General features: G+C 35.4%; 1 protein-coding gene across 1 annotated transcript; it reads left to right on the top strand.

Annotated features, from left to right (window-relative positions):
* Positions 1–3,414: 3,414 nt before the first annotated feature.
* On the top strand, positions 3,415–18,257 carry LOC145695070 (beta-1,3-galactosyltransferase 5). Its single transcript, XM_081771916.1, has one exon. It carries the CDS (start codon positions 4,016–4,018, stop codon positions 5,183–5,185), a length of 1,170 nt encoding a protein of 389 aa, XP_081628042.1. The 5' UTR covers positions 3,415–4,015; the 3' UTR covers positions 5,186–18,257.
* Positions 18,258–19,086: the final 829 nt, after the last annotated feature.

The following is a 19,086-nucleotide window of genomic DNA, read 5'->3' as shown; positions in this document are numbered from 1 at the left end:
AGATAAAGGGTCGTGCCGTGGGGGGAGGGCGAGCGGGGCGACGGTCCCGGGCGCTGAAGCAAGGGGGTGAAAAAATCGGGCCAAAAAGGGGACAAAAGAAAGGAAAAATTAATTGGAATATATGGAAGGGGTCGCCGTCGTATACTCTCGCCCCGGGCGCTGATTTTCCACGGTACGGCCCTGATCTGGTGAAAACCGATTTTTCTCTTTGTGCCGTGTGTAATTGTCAGGGTTGAATTTATATATTTCTAAGCCCTAGACGAAAGCACAATTCTGGGGTCTTAACCCCTCAAAAAATTATTTATAATTCTTGTTAATTTATCTAGTGACTTGCTGAAGAAAAGTCACTCATCTTCCCTGTGCTTGTAGAAGTAGAAGCACTCGGAGTCATGTTATGTTAGCTTGCATTTTGGTGTTGCACTCTTCTTGAGTCTCCACCAGGGGCAGTGGAAAAGGTAGCATTGCAAATTTTGCAATCAACTTCATAGTTCAACTTCATTTCTTTTAGAAACGGGTATTTGTCCTTCAAATTGGAAGAAAACATGCACTTCAGGTTAGGCATTCTTGTTGATACAAAATTGAAACACTTCACTTGTAGTATTATCAATAACAGCTCAGCTCGTGCACTTTATCAAAGATTGCAGATTCCCTTGGCTGCCAACGGACAATTACAACTCTGCGCTGTCAATCTATAGGCTTGTGGTGTGATTATTTGCTCGAGTTGTTACATGTTACAGCTTATTGTTCATTCACTACAAACAGGATTCCTAGAAAATGTCATAATTTTTGATTTTTCATTTTTCGTATGGCAGGCTTAGGTAAATGACAACATTGCATTTTCATTTAACATTGGGCGCATAAAGAGTGTACAGCCTAAAAGGCTCGTCCGATTTTTAAAAAGAATCCTTCACTTTAGGTTGAAAATCTTACATTTGGAGGCGGTTTCCCCTCTTACATTTTGTTGTAACTCTGATAATAACAGAGTTACCTTATGTCAGAGGACTTTTGAGACACCCAATTTATATATATATATATATATATATATATATATATATATATATATATATATATATATATATATATGCGTTTTATTTAAGCAGTATCACATCGCAGTTTGCTACACAAAATCCTAGAAATGCGATGCATCTATCATCATAATTTATTACCAAAGTGGGCTATTTTTCATATGACAGAATGACTTTCTTTCAATCTTACGTACAGTTAAAGCTCAGTCCTCAGCAATTAGTCTTCTTGGAAACCCGAAGTTTACCTTTAGGTGTCTATCAGCTCTCAAGAACACAATCTACTACTGACTACAAACCAAATCATTGGAAACACAACCGTAGAACTGATGACAGAAACCATATCCTTTTTGACACTTTATTCTATCTGTAAAGAAAGTGGCTCAACCGGTTTCAAATCCAAGACTCGAGCTCACTTTTCAAAAATTAGATCACTAGCAAAAATATGAGACTTTAGCAGTACTCTTTTCTGCCCTTCTATTTTTCATTTGTTTCATAATATTAGCCCAGAAATATAATTCATAATATAAGCCCATAATTACGGACTCATTCGAAAACAGCTACCAGCTTAAACAATCTGTAGAATGTCAAAGTTAGAACTTTCTAAAAATATAATTTCTGTTACTTTTTCCTTACTTTGCTTTACATTATCACACTTGTTTGTGATCCATAGAAAATGTTTACTCTTTCACTGTATGAAATAATAATAATAATAATAATAATAATAATAATAATAATAATAATAATAATAATAATAATAATAATAATAATAATAATAATAATAATAATAATAATAATAATAATGTTTATCTTGGATGCCGAGAGTGCGATACAAAACTTACAAATTGCGATGCAAATTTAAGTTTGTTTCGCATTTTGCTATGCTAAAGTCAAAATCTTAAAAAAAAAACGCTTACATATATATAAAATCACTAAATTTAGCGATTTACTGATAGTATATAGTACTAAAACTACAGTATATAGCTACTACCTGAGATGTTCGCATCTATTTTTCCGAGGCATGCTTGAAAGTATCTTACATTAATCTATGTGTAGATAATAGGACAAAAGAGAATCGTATTTGATAATATGCTAAAACTTTTTACCATTAAGCATAGTTTGGGGAGGAAAACAAGCGTCCCAGCCAGGGACAGTTCAGTTTGTTTCTTTGTAGGATCAAAATATGATTAGGAGTAAAATCACCCTCATCGCTCCTTATAATTCACGATCTGCTTAAGAATTGGCTGAGAAGCGTGAGAGTGACATATATATATATATATATATATATATATATATATATATATATATATATATATATATATATATATATATATATCGTTTTCTAGTTCTCTCCTTTTATGAGGTAAACAAATCGTGGCAACAGCGCAACTCTCTCATTTGCTAACAACATTTAAAGGGAACACGAATTGTCTACTTCACGCTATCCTTTAGCATAGTTGTACTGTTGGATGAATTCACACCTTTATACCCAAAGCAATAGAGCAAATCTTTTAAGCGTTAAAATATACTCATGTTGAATCAAAATCAGAAACAAAATTAAAGTTATCTGGAATTGCTTTATTAATATTAGGGTGAATTCATCCCTTTGTCGTTGACTGACTTCAACTCTAAGCAATACAGAGCTACCTTGTAGCTATGTGGTTAGCGTACGCGCCTTTGGGTGTTCGATTCCTGGCGGGAGCTCATTTGGTTTGGACCCATGTTAAGCAGTAGGTCCACGTCTCATATAGCCTCGATGCTGAAAGAGATGCTAAACTGAAAAAAAAATCCATCAACTCCAAGCAATAGATTCCATTCAGAAGCCGCAATAAATAGACTTACCACATTTCATGAAACTCAGGTTATTATTATTATTATTATTATTATTATTATTATTATTATTATTATTATTATTATTATTATTATTATTATTATTATTTCATTATTATCTGCCTATTACAACACATTAATGCATGAAAGAGTTGGGTTCGATTGTCGGTGGGAAGGCCTTGAAATTCGAACGTATCGTAATGATCCATCGTAAACTACAGGTCCACATCTCGAGATAGCCTCGGTGATGAACGGGACGTTAAGTGCCAACTAGCCAATCACCTAATAAATGGAAAGAATACATCTTGAACTTAAGTGCTCTAAAACATTCAGGTTTCTTCGTCCTTTTGAGCATTTTCCGAATAGCATCCCACTGATGTTATACTGTATGTATATGGGAAGATAGGAGAGAGAGAGAGAGAGAGAGAGAGAGAGAGAGAGAAAGAGAGAGAGAGAGATTTCAGCGGTGTGATATAAACCAATCAGATGTGTTTACTCGAAGGCAAAAGGATTATTCGCGTGCCTCAATCCACCTTGACAAATATAGCATCGGAATCATTCAGTCTGTTAACAGACTACAAAAAGCACTTAGCAAAAAAGCGAACCCAAGCAACTTGTTCTACTTTTATGAATGTAGGCAGCAAATCGCTGTGCGCTCATTTTATTTTCTCTTTCTCCATCAGTCTGTTTTGGTTTGCGCAGACTTGTTCACGTAACTTTCTCCCAGGAAGTTTAATTAAAGTACTTGCATTCAAGTTGAATACAAGCAGATGGCGTATAGACACGTCACGTCCTGTTCCTCAAGGCCACGTTGTTGTGTCCACACGTGAGATGCTTAACCACTCGGAGAAAAAGAATTCAAGTTATTTACCGGCACGAAGTATTCTGTTGTGTATCCAGCGGACAGGTTTCAGATCTAGGTTTGTGCCACTAGTGGCAAGCGCTATATGAAAAAAGGTCACTGTTTCGCTGAGTGTGAAGTGAAGTGCATAAACGCCGAAAGGACTTCCTTGAAAAATATATATTACACGTAGAAGAAAATGAATATGTTGTGAATGATTATGTGTGAATATCTAAAGCATATTTTAACGTGTCATCGCAGACGAATATTTGTGAGATATATCAAAAGCATTTATACCAACTCAGCGTTACGATCGCAATGAATGTTGATAGCAGGTGTGTCTTCAACGGAGATAAGAATGAGAAAAACACGAATTATATTTGTTTTACTTTTCTGTGTTGGATTTGTGGTGATACTTAGCTATTCCTTTGATAGAATTTTGTTTCCACCGCTTCGAAGACCAGAACCCGTGAGTCAAGATCCAATCTATCCATCGAACTTACGATTATTAGACTTGCCGAGATTTCATTACCTGATTAACGATAAAGTTTGCGGAAACTCTGAAAATGTTTATGCTATTATGATTGTGACGTCATACGCTGCTGACGTCGAGACCCGAAGCGCAATTCGACAATCGTTACCTAGCAACACATTGAAACAACTGGGAGTGCGACGCGTGTTTTTATTGGCTGTGAATGACCGCCAGCCTCGAAGTGATATAAATTACGTATCGCAAGCAGCTCTAGTACACGAAAACGCACGCTATGGGGATTTAGTACAGGGTGATTTTCAAGAAGCATACAGAAATTTAACTTACAAACATATAATGGGTTTACAGTGGGTAGTGCATTATTGTAAACAAGCCCGTTATGTTATTAAAATGGATGATGATATAATAGTAGACATGTATCAGCTCATACATTTATTAAAAGGATTGTTCGTTGAAGGATATGAAGAAACTGACTTTTTGCTTGGATACGTTTTACGGGGGATGAAACCAGTGCGCGATCCAAAAAGTAAATGGTTTGTTACAAAGGAGGAGTACCCACAATCCTCATATGATCCTTTCTTATCAGGATGGCTGTACGTAACCACACCCATAGCAGCAGAAAAACTAGTCAATTTGTCACCTAAAGTGCCTTATTTTTGGATTGATGATGTGTACGTAACAGGTATTTTAGCACGAATGGCAGGGCTTCACCATCGTGCTATAAACACGCTTTTCACTACACATTCTGAACATCTCGAATGTTGTTTAGATGAAACTTACGAAAGTGAAAACTACCAATGTGATTTCATGGTGGGTCCAAGCGGTAATAACTTACGATTAATGAAAAGGTTTTTCGCACATGCTGAAATGTGTTACCATAAACAGTGCAGTCGACGTCCGCCTAAAAAATCGATTAAGAAATCGTGTGTTGTGCAAAGGAAGTCTTGGTGGGCACCTATGGTAAAAGGAAAAGGTGAAGTAAAATCCATAAAACTTTTCTAAGTTTTCTCCAAGTTAATCTATTATTAATTCTATATTGACTGTCTTCCTTCCTTCCTCTTAAATAATCTCTACTATTGCAGTCACAGCATAAACGATCCAATAACTGGATTTTTGTATGATACTGTTAACGACGTATACTGTCCTAAGGGAAAAATACGCAGTGTTGTCAATTTCAATTAAATGTCTCAATTACAGGGGCGTTTCCTCGGTTTTGGATTTTATTTTGTCTATCAGCAAGGCGTTTTTTTAAAAATCATGATTCGTTTTCAGACTACGGCATATTCCACGTTTTTGAGGTTTCAAAATATAAATTCAGTGTCCTCTGCGTTTTACTAAATTTATCTTAAAAGCAGGGGTAAAAGTGAGGGGGGACGCCGTCCCGCACTTCCACAAAATATCTGTGGCGTCCCCCACTTTCTAAAAAATATAGTAGACAAAGACAAGGGGGGCGGCGTGACGTCATGCGTCCCCCTACCTTTTCAGATCCACTTTTAACCCCGCTTAAAAGTATATGGATTACAATGCAAGATACTGTTAAATAGTCCTAAGATAGATCTATGAAAAAGAATGAAAAATTCAGTAGTAGTATTAGGAACAACTACAGCCAAAACCATGTAGATATAAATTACTTATAAATTAATTTTCTAGATCAAAGTACATAAGTTGTTTTACTTTAATTTTATAAACAAACTCAACGTTATTTGACGAAGTGTAATTGTAGGAAACAATTAAATTATTGCACAATGAGCAGTGGTGCCCCCCCCCCATCATGTCTATGACGCACCCCCCCTCAATTGTCTATCCGTAGGTGTTCTTCCATGAAAAAAAAACCTTTTCGATTAATTTTTACCCCCCTCAAACATATTTATATAGATTTTTAACCCCCCCAAATATTTCAATGACGCAGTTTGCGTCATAGCCCCCCCTTGTGGGCACCCCTGCAATGAGTCAAGTAGGCTTCAACTCATTCACAATTCATAGACACTTTCGGATAACTGGTTACAATGGAGGGAGAATTTCTAGAAGTTGCAAAGGGAAGAATAAGTTAGTAATTTACATTTGTATTATTTTAAAAATAAAGTAGACATATTTATAAATTAACTGTTTTATGATATAAATATTTGCTTACCATTATATAATCGAACATTTACTGTACACCTGAATAAACAAAATTTCAGAATGTATTTAAATATTTTAGTTGCATACATTCAGGAATGCGTTGAAGCTTAATTGAATAATGTATTGGAATTACATTACCTTCTATGATTGCACTGATCTTACAAAAATATTGCTACATTTATTCCAATGCTTCATTGATCCTTGCAACAAACCGTATAGGTCTTGGCAAATAAATTGGTAAATGAAAGTATATGTTTTTAACTTACAAAAGAGCACAAAGGATAGAGAAAAAGGAAACTTGGCTTCAGTTATAGACTAACTGAATACATTTAATAGAAATGAAATTTTATTTAATAATAATAATAATAATAATAATAATAATAATAATAATAATAATAATAATAATAATAATAATAATAATAATAATAATAATACATAAGTCCTCAAACTAGACGCAAATGTCATACACGTTTTATTACAAAGCGGTTAGCGTACGTGCCTTTGGCGTGGGAGACCCGGGTTCGATTTCCGGCGGGAGCTCATGTGGTTCGGATTGCACGTTAATCAGTAGATCCATGTCTCATAGAGCCTCGCTGCTGGACGGGACGTTAAACTCAACACAACAACAACAACGTTTTATTAGATAATCATAAAATATGTACAGTAGTATAGGTATTTTAAGTTATCTTGGTTTTAGTTACATTTTTTCTTTTCTTTTCTTTTCTTTTCTTTTCTTTTCTTTTCTTTCTTCTTCTTCTTCTTTTTTTAAAACATAATATCCCTTTTAAATGTATACGTGAAGCACGTGATGCCAATATCCTTTCTTGCCCGAGTGAATCCCGGGTTCGATTTCTGGGCAGTGCTTATCTTGCATACAAAGTCAAGTAGTGGTACGAATTCCTGTTTACATAATGGGTTTCGTTCTATATGGACTTCATGCTGGAAAGGGGCATTAAACTCTAGTCAACAAACCAATTGACTAAAAAAATAATTACAATCCATGCAACTATATTTTAGAGACGTATTCATAGATGCGTCTTAATGATATATCTCAATGTTATGCCCTGTTCTCATTCAACTTTTCAAAAACCGTGTCGCTATTGTTCTATTCATTTTAGGAGTCGTTGTGAACCCGTAAGATTAATATTGTTGCAGGCCGAAACTACGGTTAGGCAACCAGTAGAGAAGTTACGTATGGCGGGTTGATGGACATAGCAGGCGCTTTGCTTAACCCCTTTAAGATCTTTGGAACAATTTGTATCATATGGGTGTTTTATGGCACTTTACGTTATAATTCTCCTATTTGAGCGTTTTTTTTTTCGTCTAGAGGCATTGTTGAACACGTTACATATGGTTTCATGCCTCCCTGCTTCGAGACGTAGGAGGTGAAGACGTCATAATCAAAAAATATATTTTCGTTTGTTAGGCCTATTTTCATTATTTTTTGGTGGGCTTACTTTTGCACCTAGAAGATTGAAATTTTCCACAAACTTTCAGTCCACCGAGTAGTATTTATCAGATTTTGTTCAGATCTCTATGTTAGCACAGAGGGGTCCAGAGGGGAAAAAGGGGTTTAAAAGGGATATTTTGTTACCAAAAAATCCCTTTTTCGATATGTTTACGCCTCAGATACATGATAGAGACCTGTGAATGGTACCGTTTGAAAGGCAGTTCTATTCTGAAGAGAATGGTGGGCGAACCTTGATTCTAGGGTAATTAGGGATGTCTCAGGAAATTTTTACCCAAGGTCCTTCTTTATACGGGAATTTGGAATATTGTGGGTATATATATATATTTGGCGGGCTTAATTTTGAACCTAGAAGATTAAAATTTTGCAAACATTCAGTCTACCGAGTAGTATTTATCAGATTTTTTTAGATCTCTGCGTTAAAACAGGGGGGCTCCAGAAGGGCAGACAGTTTTAAAAAAGGGATATTTTAACCAAAAATCCCTTTCTTCGCGATTTTCCCGCATCAGATACAAGATGGAGACATGTGAATGGTACCGTTTGAAAGGCAGTTCTATTATGAAGAGAATGATGGACGAACCATGATTCTAAGATGAATATGGATGTCTCAAGAATTTTTTTACCTGAGATCAGAGTCTTTTGCGGTAATCTGGGGCATTGTGGGGATTATTGTTAAATATTTTCCCGCACTTACTATTCAAGATAGAAGCTTGAAATTTGGTACACACATTTAGTCTACCGAGTAGTATTTATGAGATTCTACGTTCACACAGAGCTGTTCCATAGGGTCCCAAAGTGTGACAAAACAAATTTTCTGGAAATTTCTCGTTTCCCCTCAATTTTCCACCTCCTAGTATATGGTATGCACATGTAAGTGGCATGTAGTGGTAAGTGGTGTAGTTGAAAGCCTGCTCTATTCTGAAGAGAATTGGGTATGAACCATGATCCTAGGATAAATAGTGATGATGCAGTAGCTGCTTGATTGAAAGTCTTAAAAATACCCCAAAACCCAAGATCTTAAAAGGGGCTAAATCTGAATGGCAAAACCTATTGCATGCTTGCAACTCCAAAGGCCTCAAGAGACGGAATGAGGCGTACTGGGACGGATTGGATTCATTAGAAAAGAAATATATTTCCACTTGATATGGTGTTACTTCTACAAATTTCCTACAAACTCAATCTAACATCTATACATAGCAAATTCACTTCCTTTGTGAGTTTCCTATCCATTACTTGTGTGAGTAAGGAGACATGTACAGTGGGAAGGAGATTCATGGTCATAACCGAATGATGCTCTGAGTAGACAGCGCAGGTTCAGCTAGTTATCCTTAAATATGTAATTCAAATCTGGGGGAACACCATTGGCGGATCTAGCCCTGGACCGGGGGACCTAGGCTCCCCAGTTTTTTGTGACAAAAAAAAAATTAAGCTATTATTTGTATATTTTGAAAGTTTATAGTAAGCGTTACCTTTTATTCTGTATTGGAAAATTTTTGAAACATTAGATATAGTTGCAATTTTTCTGTTATGCAATGTGCAAGGTCCACAATGTCAACGTCCAACGTAGCTATAGTATCCATTGGGAGAGAGTTAAGTTGGAAAATTCTGCAGGACCCATGAAAAATTGTAAACTCATGCTATGCCTATCATAGTCTGCTTCTGGCTGCCCCCAAATCCCGCTAATTTTTACCTTCTAGATCCGCAACTGGAGAATGCATAGGTATAAATAGTTTCCTACAATGCGGAAATAGTGTTTCACTGTTTTTGAACGTAATTTTATATCTTTCTCGCAGCTTAAGCGTGAGTGTCATTGTACAATTAGTATATAATAAGCAGGGCCCGGATTTTTATGTGCTAAAAACTTTAAAATATTTATTTTTTATGTGCTAAAAAATGGAAAAAAAATATTTGCTAAAAATTAAAAATATATATATTTAACAAAAAATATCAAGGAAAAGTATGGGAAAATGCCCAAAATAAGAAAAATAAATACTGGTTCTCACCAATAGGTCATATTCATCAAATGTCGAAATTCCATGGGCATTGCAGTGAATAACTAACTTTTTTTTTTTTAATTGTCCATCGTAAAGCCATGCCTATTGTCACGGAATAATGTCTTATATTGAGAAAAGAAACGTTCTACATCACATGATGTTAACCTCGCGTATTTGAAAAGGGGCATAGCACGAATATTCACACCATCAACTTCACTTATGTTTTTCCTTCAAATACTTCAGATATTTTACATACGGTTTTATAGCCAATCTTTTTCTAAATCAAATCCTTAATTTTTTTCTTACGATTTCAGCTTTCGAAGCAGAAAGAACATTCAGCTTTCTTTTAACGCACTGCAGTTATTGAACCGAAGTACTTTATAAATCTATCGTAGTTTCTAGTTTCTTTTTAGAGCGAGTCAAGAAACCGAAATTAGCAGATATAAAAGCCAAGTGACATTTCAGGCCACTGTAATTTACTACATTTTGAACAATTTCAATGGATGAAGCGTTGTCTGGGTTTAGTTTAGTTACTAGAGATACAAATGCTTCAAAATTCTCCGCATAAAATAGTACTGCATTAAGACAGACATCTCACTATGGAAGTGAAGGATTGGGATTTGTTTCATTTAAAAGTTGAATTCTATTTGGCGATTTTACGAAAATTTTTCCCCATTTGACGCTAACTTGTCTAGTTTAGGACAAAGGGTTAGGATTTTTTCATGCAATCGATGTAGGGCGTATACGACACACGTCACGTGAATCATATTAGGGTAGCATACAGAAAGAGCTTCACCAGCTTTCCTCGTAAAAGGAGCACCTTCAGTAGAAAAAAGCAAAACATTGTTATATTTCACAACATTCGGTCACAAAATGTGCAAAGACTCATTGAACAACCTAATAATTGTCACGTGATTCGTAACTGAAAGTTCTCTAGAGGCTAGCAAGACATGTTTGGAAATTACTTCATCATTTTTCAGTACACCAACCGTAACATTTCCCACTTTTCTAACACTAACAGAATCACTAGTTGCATCAATTCTCACCCAATTTTTTCCACTTTCACATACGGACCTAATGTGTGTGAATGTTTCTTCATAGCACTTGGGTAGATAGCTGTAGTTTTCGGAAGCGTTGACTCATCTGGAGGACATAAGTTCGTATATTTGGTAAGAAAATTTCGGAGCTCGGTATTGTTTATCATATATAAGGGCATGTCAACATGTCAATATGTAGCCTATTCTTTTCCCGATGTTAATTTCTTTCAAGAGAAAGAAAAGAACAATTAGTTGTGAAATTAAGAATAAAATAATGGAAAATTATCAAAAATATGTATTTATTATAAAAATGTCCAAAATATTTATTTACGTAACTTTTTTCAGATAATACATATTTTTATGTGAAGTAAAATTTGTAATTTACACTTGCAGACTCTTAATTGAGCTAATAAACTTTGTTTTGGACTTGTACATGTTTGAAAAAAAAAGTTTTTACGTAAAAATCCGGGCCTTAATAATAAGACATCGTTTCTGAAGAAATCAACATTATTTCGTTTTGTTTCTTTTCCTTTGTCTCGTTTTCTTCCTAGTTCTTCCATTGATTTTTTTTTTAAATTTTATTCTGCAACTGCCAAACACGAACTGGGACTTCGGAATGTTTTTTTCTTTTTTTCCCCACAAGAGTAAACTATTGAAGAGGCTCGCAGATAATGTGACATGCAAAGCGTTATTTAGATCATATCCAATACACACTAGAAAGTTTTCATTTCAAGGTACTGTATTTGGATATCACAGTGAAACTTCTATTAAATAATCACCTCCAGTTCAACTGAAAACTAGTCCTTAAGAAGGATGGTCGCTTAATAAGGAGTTACCTGTCTCTTTCCCTAGTATACTTGCTGTGGATAGGAATACAAAAAATATAATATAAATTTAAGTAGGGCACTTTTTTCGAAAAAAAAATATTTAATTAAAATTTCATATAATATTTCATTTCATTCCTCTATTTGAAATTAAGTTCACTCTTTACAAAAGAAGGAACTAATTGTAAGCTTTCTTTGATACCTTTTTCGGGAACACTTTTCTTGTCAAATGAACATGTGTGGATTAGTCGGGAATACATGATTTGTCATCGCGAATCGTAAAAGTTTGTTATATGTAGCCTACTTGGAGCCTCTTGAAATGATATTGAGACGTCTGAGCCCATCCCTCTTCACTGCGCTCGTTATCGTCTGATTCAATGATTTCTGAGGGTAAGGAAGATATAATAATAATAATAATAATAATAATAATAATAATAATAATAATAATAATAATAATAATAATAATAATAATAATAATAATAATAATAATAATAACGTAAGTTGTTCCCCTTTTAATTCACATCAATTTGTAGAAATCACCATTCCTTCGTTTTGTTTCTTTTCCTTTTTCTTTTTTCTCTCGTTTTTGTTGTCTTGTTGTTATGTAGTTGTTTCATAGACGAAAGAAGAAGGTAACTGCCTTCCTTCATTATCTGGTGGTTGGTTAGAGGGGCAGTGGCGGCTTTAGCGTAGGCCGGGTAGGCACGGGCGTACCAAAAAAATTTTGAAAAATATATAAACGCTGAAAGATACAATAAAGAGTAAATACAGTATATTTTCACTATTTATATTAATGGCAGATAATTATTTAACAAATAGCATCAATCACTACTATAAAAGTAATTTCCTACTGACATTAATCAATTAAATGTGTGTATCCATAAGCGAGGGAGAGGGCCTACCCAAAATTAAAATCTTAAAGCCGCCTCGTAGAGGGGTGATTGTTGAATAATCAGTTCCTCGAAACAAATAAAAAGCCATTGAAATTACACGAATGGTTATGACTTCTCTGTCGATAATGTGTGCAATGTTGCAGTCGTGACCCTGCAGACACGATGATGCAAGGGAAAAGAAGGCATATAAGACGCCTCAAAGCAGGGGTGCCCACAAAGGATCATAAGGTAACTATGTCATTGAAATTTTAGATGAAGACAAATGGAATACTTAACCAGTTAAGAAGTTCAAAGTTAAAATTTGCAACAAGAAAACATCTTAATGAAATCTGTAAAGGAAGAGGGAGAGGAGGAGTTATTGGAGGTCTGAAAAATGGAGAAAATTTGTAGATAGATATTGAATTTTGGGGTGTAATTATAAAACGAATTTAAGAGAATCTCAACGGGTAACGAGCAACCTCTGTAAGGAATACAGGGTGTATCAAAAGTCCGGGGCCATAGGCCAACTCCGTTATGAGTAAAGATGCGATAAGAAAAAAGGAGAATCGTTGGAAACAGATGGTTTTACATTTTTTTACATTTTTGGTGGTAAAACGATGGAATTTTTGCAATCACATCAGCATGAGCTCTACACTGGTAAAGTTGTCTACGTAAGATACAAAAAAAAAAAAAAAAAAACGTTTCCAGTTCAGCAAGCTGTTCGAACGCAACGTTAAGAGCACGTTAAAATGACACGAAGAACATGTACATTGTTGTGTAAGGGATCCTAGAACACTTAGAATCCGTTTCTCAACAATACTATAGTGCTGGTATGATGATGAGGTGCCAAGAGAAGAGCCCGTTAAACTGGCTACGTTTCTTTTTCATTTAAAATAGGGCACCTTACCAGTGTGGAGCTAAAACAGATACTGCAACAGAAAAAACTCCACCATTTTAGATTGAAAATCACCTGTTTCCAACAACTTTGCTCTTTCTATTTTTTCGTATCTTTACCTATAACATAGTTGCTCTATGACGGGACTTTTGCTACACTGTATAGTATATGTACTACATAAAAGAACTTTAACGAAGATATATTTTGTTAAATGCTTTTTATTATTTATTTATGGTGCACAGAGATCCCTACGAAAGAAAGATCTGAGGCTGTCTCATCTCGATAATGCGTCGTGAAAATGATCTCATCTCAAAAATACTTGTGTTTCTGTTGGGAGAGCTATGTTTGTTTTCGTCTTGTGCGTAACCCAAACCCTGCATTTTTCATCACTCTCTTACCATATTTTCTATCTGGCAATCCACATAATAACAAGAAAAAGTAAACTTTTTTCTTAGTCAACAAGAACCTAGTTACATTTCTTTTCATCCTGCCTTGCATATGTCTCCTGGTTTTCTGTAAATCGAACCCGGATGAGAAACCGTGTTATAATAGATAAGGTCTTGAGGATTAACTCAAGGGCAAGCCAATAAATAACAATATAAAAATGTTAATGTATTATTTGACTATAACGTCTCTTGTCCACACAGATGTTATACAAGACGGGATTTTTCGTTTTACCTCATTTGATTAATTAATTGGACTTATAACTCCCATTGTCCACACGGAGGCTGTACAAAATGAGATATCTTGTTTTACTTCACTTAATTGTACCTTAATACCCTTTGCCCATACGGAGGTTATACGAAACGGAATAATTTGATTGATTAATTGAATCTAATACTCTTTCTCCACGCGAGATTGTACAAGAAGGGATATCTCGTTTCACACCACTTAATTGATTAACTGGACTTTAACTCCTCTTGTCCGTACGGAGGTTATATAAGACGGGATATCTCATTTTACACCATTTGATTAATTGGACTTTAGCATCCCTTGTCCATACGGAGGTTATACAAGACGGAATAATTTGTTTTACTCCACTTGATTGCTTGGTTGGATTTAACCCTTTCCGGATCCGGGGTTTTTGGGCTATTTTTTAGACTTTCAGTCAAGCAGCTACTGTATCGACACTATTTATCCTAGGATCATGGTTCATACCTCATTCTCTTCAGAATAAAGCTGGCTTTCAAATGGTACCACTTGCATGCTCATACCATATACCAGAAGCGGAAAAAATGTCAAAGTGAAAGTTTCGGAGGGAATTTTTTTTCTCGAACTTTGGCCCCCCTGCACCCCCCTTGTGTTGACGTAGCCATCTAAAAAAAATCTGAGAAAAAAATCTGAGAATGTGTGTGCCAAATTTCAAGTTTCTATCTTGAATAGTAAGGGAGGGAGAAATTTTATCAAAATTTCCCACCATGCCCCAAATTACCACAAAACACTATGATCTCAGGGAACAAAAATTCCTGAGACATCCCTAATTACCCTAGGGTCGTGTCCCATATTCTCTTCTGAATAGAGAGCTCCTCCGTGGCTAAGCGGTTAGCGTACGCGCCTGTGGCGATCCGAGATCCGGGTTCGATTCCCGGTGGGAGCTCATGTGGTTCGGATTCCACGTTAATCAGTAGGTCCACGTCTCATATAGCCTCGCTGCTGAACGGGACGTTAAACTCGAACTCAACTCAACAACTCTTCTGAATAGAGCTGCCTTTCAGGCGGTACCATTCACATGTCTCCATCATGTATCTAAGGCGGGAAATTGCAGAAAAAAGGGATTTTTTTGGTCTAAATTTCCCTTTCTTCAACTTTTAGCCCCTCTGGTCCCCCCCCCTGTTTTAACGCAGAAATCTGAAAGAAAATCTGTTAAATACTACTCGGTGGACTGAATGTTTGTGCACAATTTCAATGTTCTAGGTGCAAAAATAAGCCCGCCAGAAAAAAAATTCAGAAATTTCCCCATGTTACCCTATACAGAAGTATATTTTGAAAAAAAATCACTGAGTCGTCCCAAATTACCCTAGAATAATAATTCGACCGTCATTCTCTTCAGAATGAACTGCCTTTCAGACGGTATGACTCACGTGTCTCCATCATGTATGTGAGGCGGGAAAATCCTGAAAAACAGGATTTTTTTGGTCCAAAAATCCCTTTTTCAGTTTTTCCCCCTCTGGACCCCCTGTTTTAACGCAGAGATCTGAAAAAATCTGATAAATACTACTAGGTAAGCTGAATGTTTGTGCACAATTTCAATCTTCTAGGTGCAAAAGTAAGCCCGCCCCAAAAAAATATACCCACCATGTCCCATTTTTCCCTATATAGAAGTATATTTTTCAAAAAATCCCTGAGACGTCCCTAATTACCCTAGGACAGTGATTCGACCATCATTCTCTTCAGAATGGAACTGCCTTTCAGACGGTATGACTCACGTGTCCCCATCATGTATGTGAGGCGGGAAAATGATGAGAAACGGGATTTTGGGGTAAAAATATCCCTTTTTTCACCCCTTTGCCCCTCTGGTCCCCCCCCCCCTGTTTTAGCACTGACATCGGAACAAAAAATCTGGTAAATACTACTCGGTGGACTGAATGTTTGTGCAAAATTTCAATCTTCTACGTGGAAAAATCAGCCCGCCAAAAAATATTGAACATAGGCTTAGAAAATGAGAAAATAAATTTTTGACTTATGACGTCATCACCTCCTATGTCTGGACGCAGGAAGGTCTGAAACCATACGTAATGTCTTCTACAAGGCCTCTGGACTTGGAAAAAAACGGACGAAAAAGCTCAAATAGAAGAGAAATAACGCAATGTACCATGAAAAACGCGTATGGTACAAAATTGTACCATAGGATCCCCAAAGGGTTAACGACCCTTGTCCATACGGAGGTTATACAATATGGGATATCTCGTTTTACATTATTTGATTAATTAATTGGACTGAAAGCCCCTTGTCCACACGTACCTTATATATGACGGGACCTACTGCTTAAAGTAGAATACGTATTACTCAGGTTTGTATTCGAGGCTGCAAATCTCATTGGAAATCAAATCCTAGATCTCACGCACAGAAAAGAGGCGCGTTAGCCACTTGGCTACGAAGCGGTCTATTTTACTTCATTTGTTCAATGTAAAGGATAATCGTATTCTAAATTAAGAAGTTTGTCGCGAACTACACGAAGAATTAAAAAACCTTAAAGGAAATCGGTTAGTTTAATACACAATATCAAAATTATCGCTTTCATAATGTGTCCAGACTCTATACGCATTACAAGTTCTATGGGCCAAACCCACCTTACATGTACTTTCGCAAAAACCGTACCCATACAGAAATATTTGGAACTATATCCCGAATAAACTTACTTCGATGTTTGAAACTTGACGTATATCGGCTTTTGAATCGCCCTAAATTTTAACGTTCGTTTAGGTTTATCATAATCAATTTTAGGCCAGTGCACAAGTCGTTAATCATTTCATTTCTAACACTTGTAATGCAGAAGCTGTATTAGCGTACGAAAGAACGAGTTCCTATATGTTTTTGGAAGTCTTCACGCTTGACATTTTTACACTGGTCTGGCTCTTCCCTGGGTTAATAATAATAATAATAATAATAATAATAATAATATACTCTAAGTTTTTTTTTTCTCCGAAAGATCAATAGATAATTTTACATATTATTTCTTTGACTATACTTTCATTTTACCGCGTCAAGTTTTCATTTCATTTCATCAGTTCATGTAAATGAAAAACAACGCATTTTGCACACTTTCTATTTTCGCATTTTTCAAAATATAATTAAAAATAAAAATAACAAGATTAAGTTTCACGAGCAGGTATCACAAATTTTCTCAACAGCTCGCCTTCACGGTGTCCGGAAACTGGATATTAAAATTTCCAATCTCAAAGACACGCTTTGTACCATATAAAGTTTTCTGATCATGACCATGTATGTTCTAAGTAATTCTAAATACTATTATTAGCACATACAATAGAATGTCCGTTTCCGGGTCCACTACTACCGATATCGATACTACTTAATAGATCGAGCAATATTTGGTATAATGACTGTTCATTACCTGTGGCACGTTATAGGCATAGCCAAGTTTTGAAAATTCAGCTTCGAAGGGCTATGTGTACGAAATATTACTGTTCACATACTTATGCGAGTGCACAAAATATTTGATCACTTTAGTTTGAAATTCTATAGATGTGTCATTTTGTGACTGGATGTTCGTTTTTAATATTTCTATCGGCTGAATAAATTAGCTAGATCGCCGCTTAGCTAACTTCCACTTTCTGAAGCAACAAGCACTCTGGTGAACGATTACTGATAGAAACGAATCTTACCTTATTCACGAATTACCGCACAATATATAAAGTACTTTAAAAAAAATCATTGAACTATCACAGGCGATGTTATAGTCTCGTAAATGAATGAAACTTTCCCCTGGTACAGTCAGTGACAAAAGTTATTTCCGTTGGATGAAATTAGTTTCATAAATAATTTCAGAATGGAAGAACAATTTGAGTATAGTATTTAGCAAATAAAAAAGAATGTAAATGTTTTGTACGTTCCAGCCATACTACCGTTATTTCCAATTTTACCATACGGAAGGAACTTTTGTCGCTGACTGTATACAGTACAATCTTGCATTTGCTTGTATCTCGGATAAAGTAAATCACATTTAAGCATGGTATGAACCTAGGCGTTTATTTGTTTCGAGTAAAATATAGTTACATGAAATACAGGCGTCATCGGGCATTATATACAGTAGTTTTAACTTCCGCGTTTTATGACTTCTTAACTCAGTGAAATGTCAAGTTTAATTATATATGTTTTAAGAGCACTCACAGAACATTTCTGGGATTTTTTTCCCTGAAAATATATTACGGCAATGGGTTTTGTTTCCTAGCATAAAGATGTGTCAGCATGTATAAACTTTCTGTAACATGTGTTTGACGTTATTCTTTTGTATTATTTCAGAGTGATTTCTTAAAACTTATAATTATTGAGGTCTGTCTAATTTAATTACACTAGAAAACATGGTATCCTACATTTATAAATTATTTCATCCCGTAAATTTTAATATTCACTGAATTTTACTAAGACAAACAAACTACGTACAATGAACAATAATAAGATAAAATTCGCGATTGTTTTTACACTATGACTAATGGTGTTTTATAGTTAGATAGCACCGGTCTTCAGATTTCTGCATTTTTTTTTTTTTCATTTCATTTTTTCGAGTACATTTATAATGAGATAATAAAATATATGTTTTCAAAGTTTTGGAACAAGTGATGATTTCAAACTTTGCCAAGCCATGAAATCCGCGAATTTTTCAAATAGAAATAGTTTTAACACTTATTTGAACAGATTAGTTCACGATACTCGCAGAAACTTCAATTTACTTGTTAACCTTGCTTTCTATTAAAAAAAAAAAAAAAGTTTAAAACGTATAGAAATGTAAATGTAAATGTCGATATGGAAACGTATATCACACAGCAGTGACGTATGTGTCGTCATATATTCATTAATTGCAAACGGTAGTGTCATGTTCCTAGGACAAAAGTCCATAACCAGGACTTACTTTGCCACACAAACCTGATCCAAGTGGAAATAGATAAAATATCTAATTATAAATTCAATAAAAGTATTAATTTTTGAACTTATACTAGTCGTATGTGTCATGTTA

Source organism: Thermobia domestica, chromosome 9 (assembly GCF_964235325.1).
Source record: "Thermobia domestica chromosome 9, izTheDome1.hap1.1, whole genome shotgun sequence".
Classification (NCBI taxonomy): domain Eukaryota; kingdom Metazoa; phylum Arthropoda; class Insecta; order Zygentoma; family Lepismatidae; genus Thermobia; species Thermobia domestica.
Note: the sequence above shows the minus strand (reverse complement) of the source record. Positions and strands in the feature narration are given on the sequence as shown.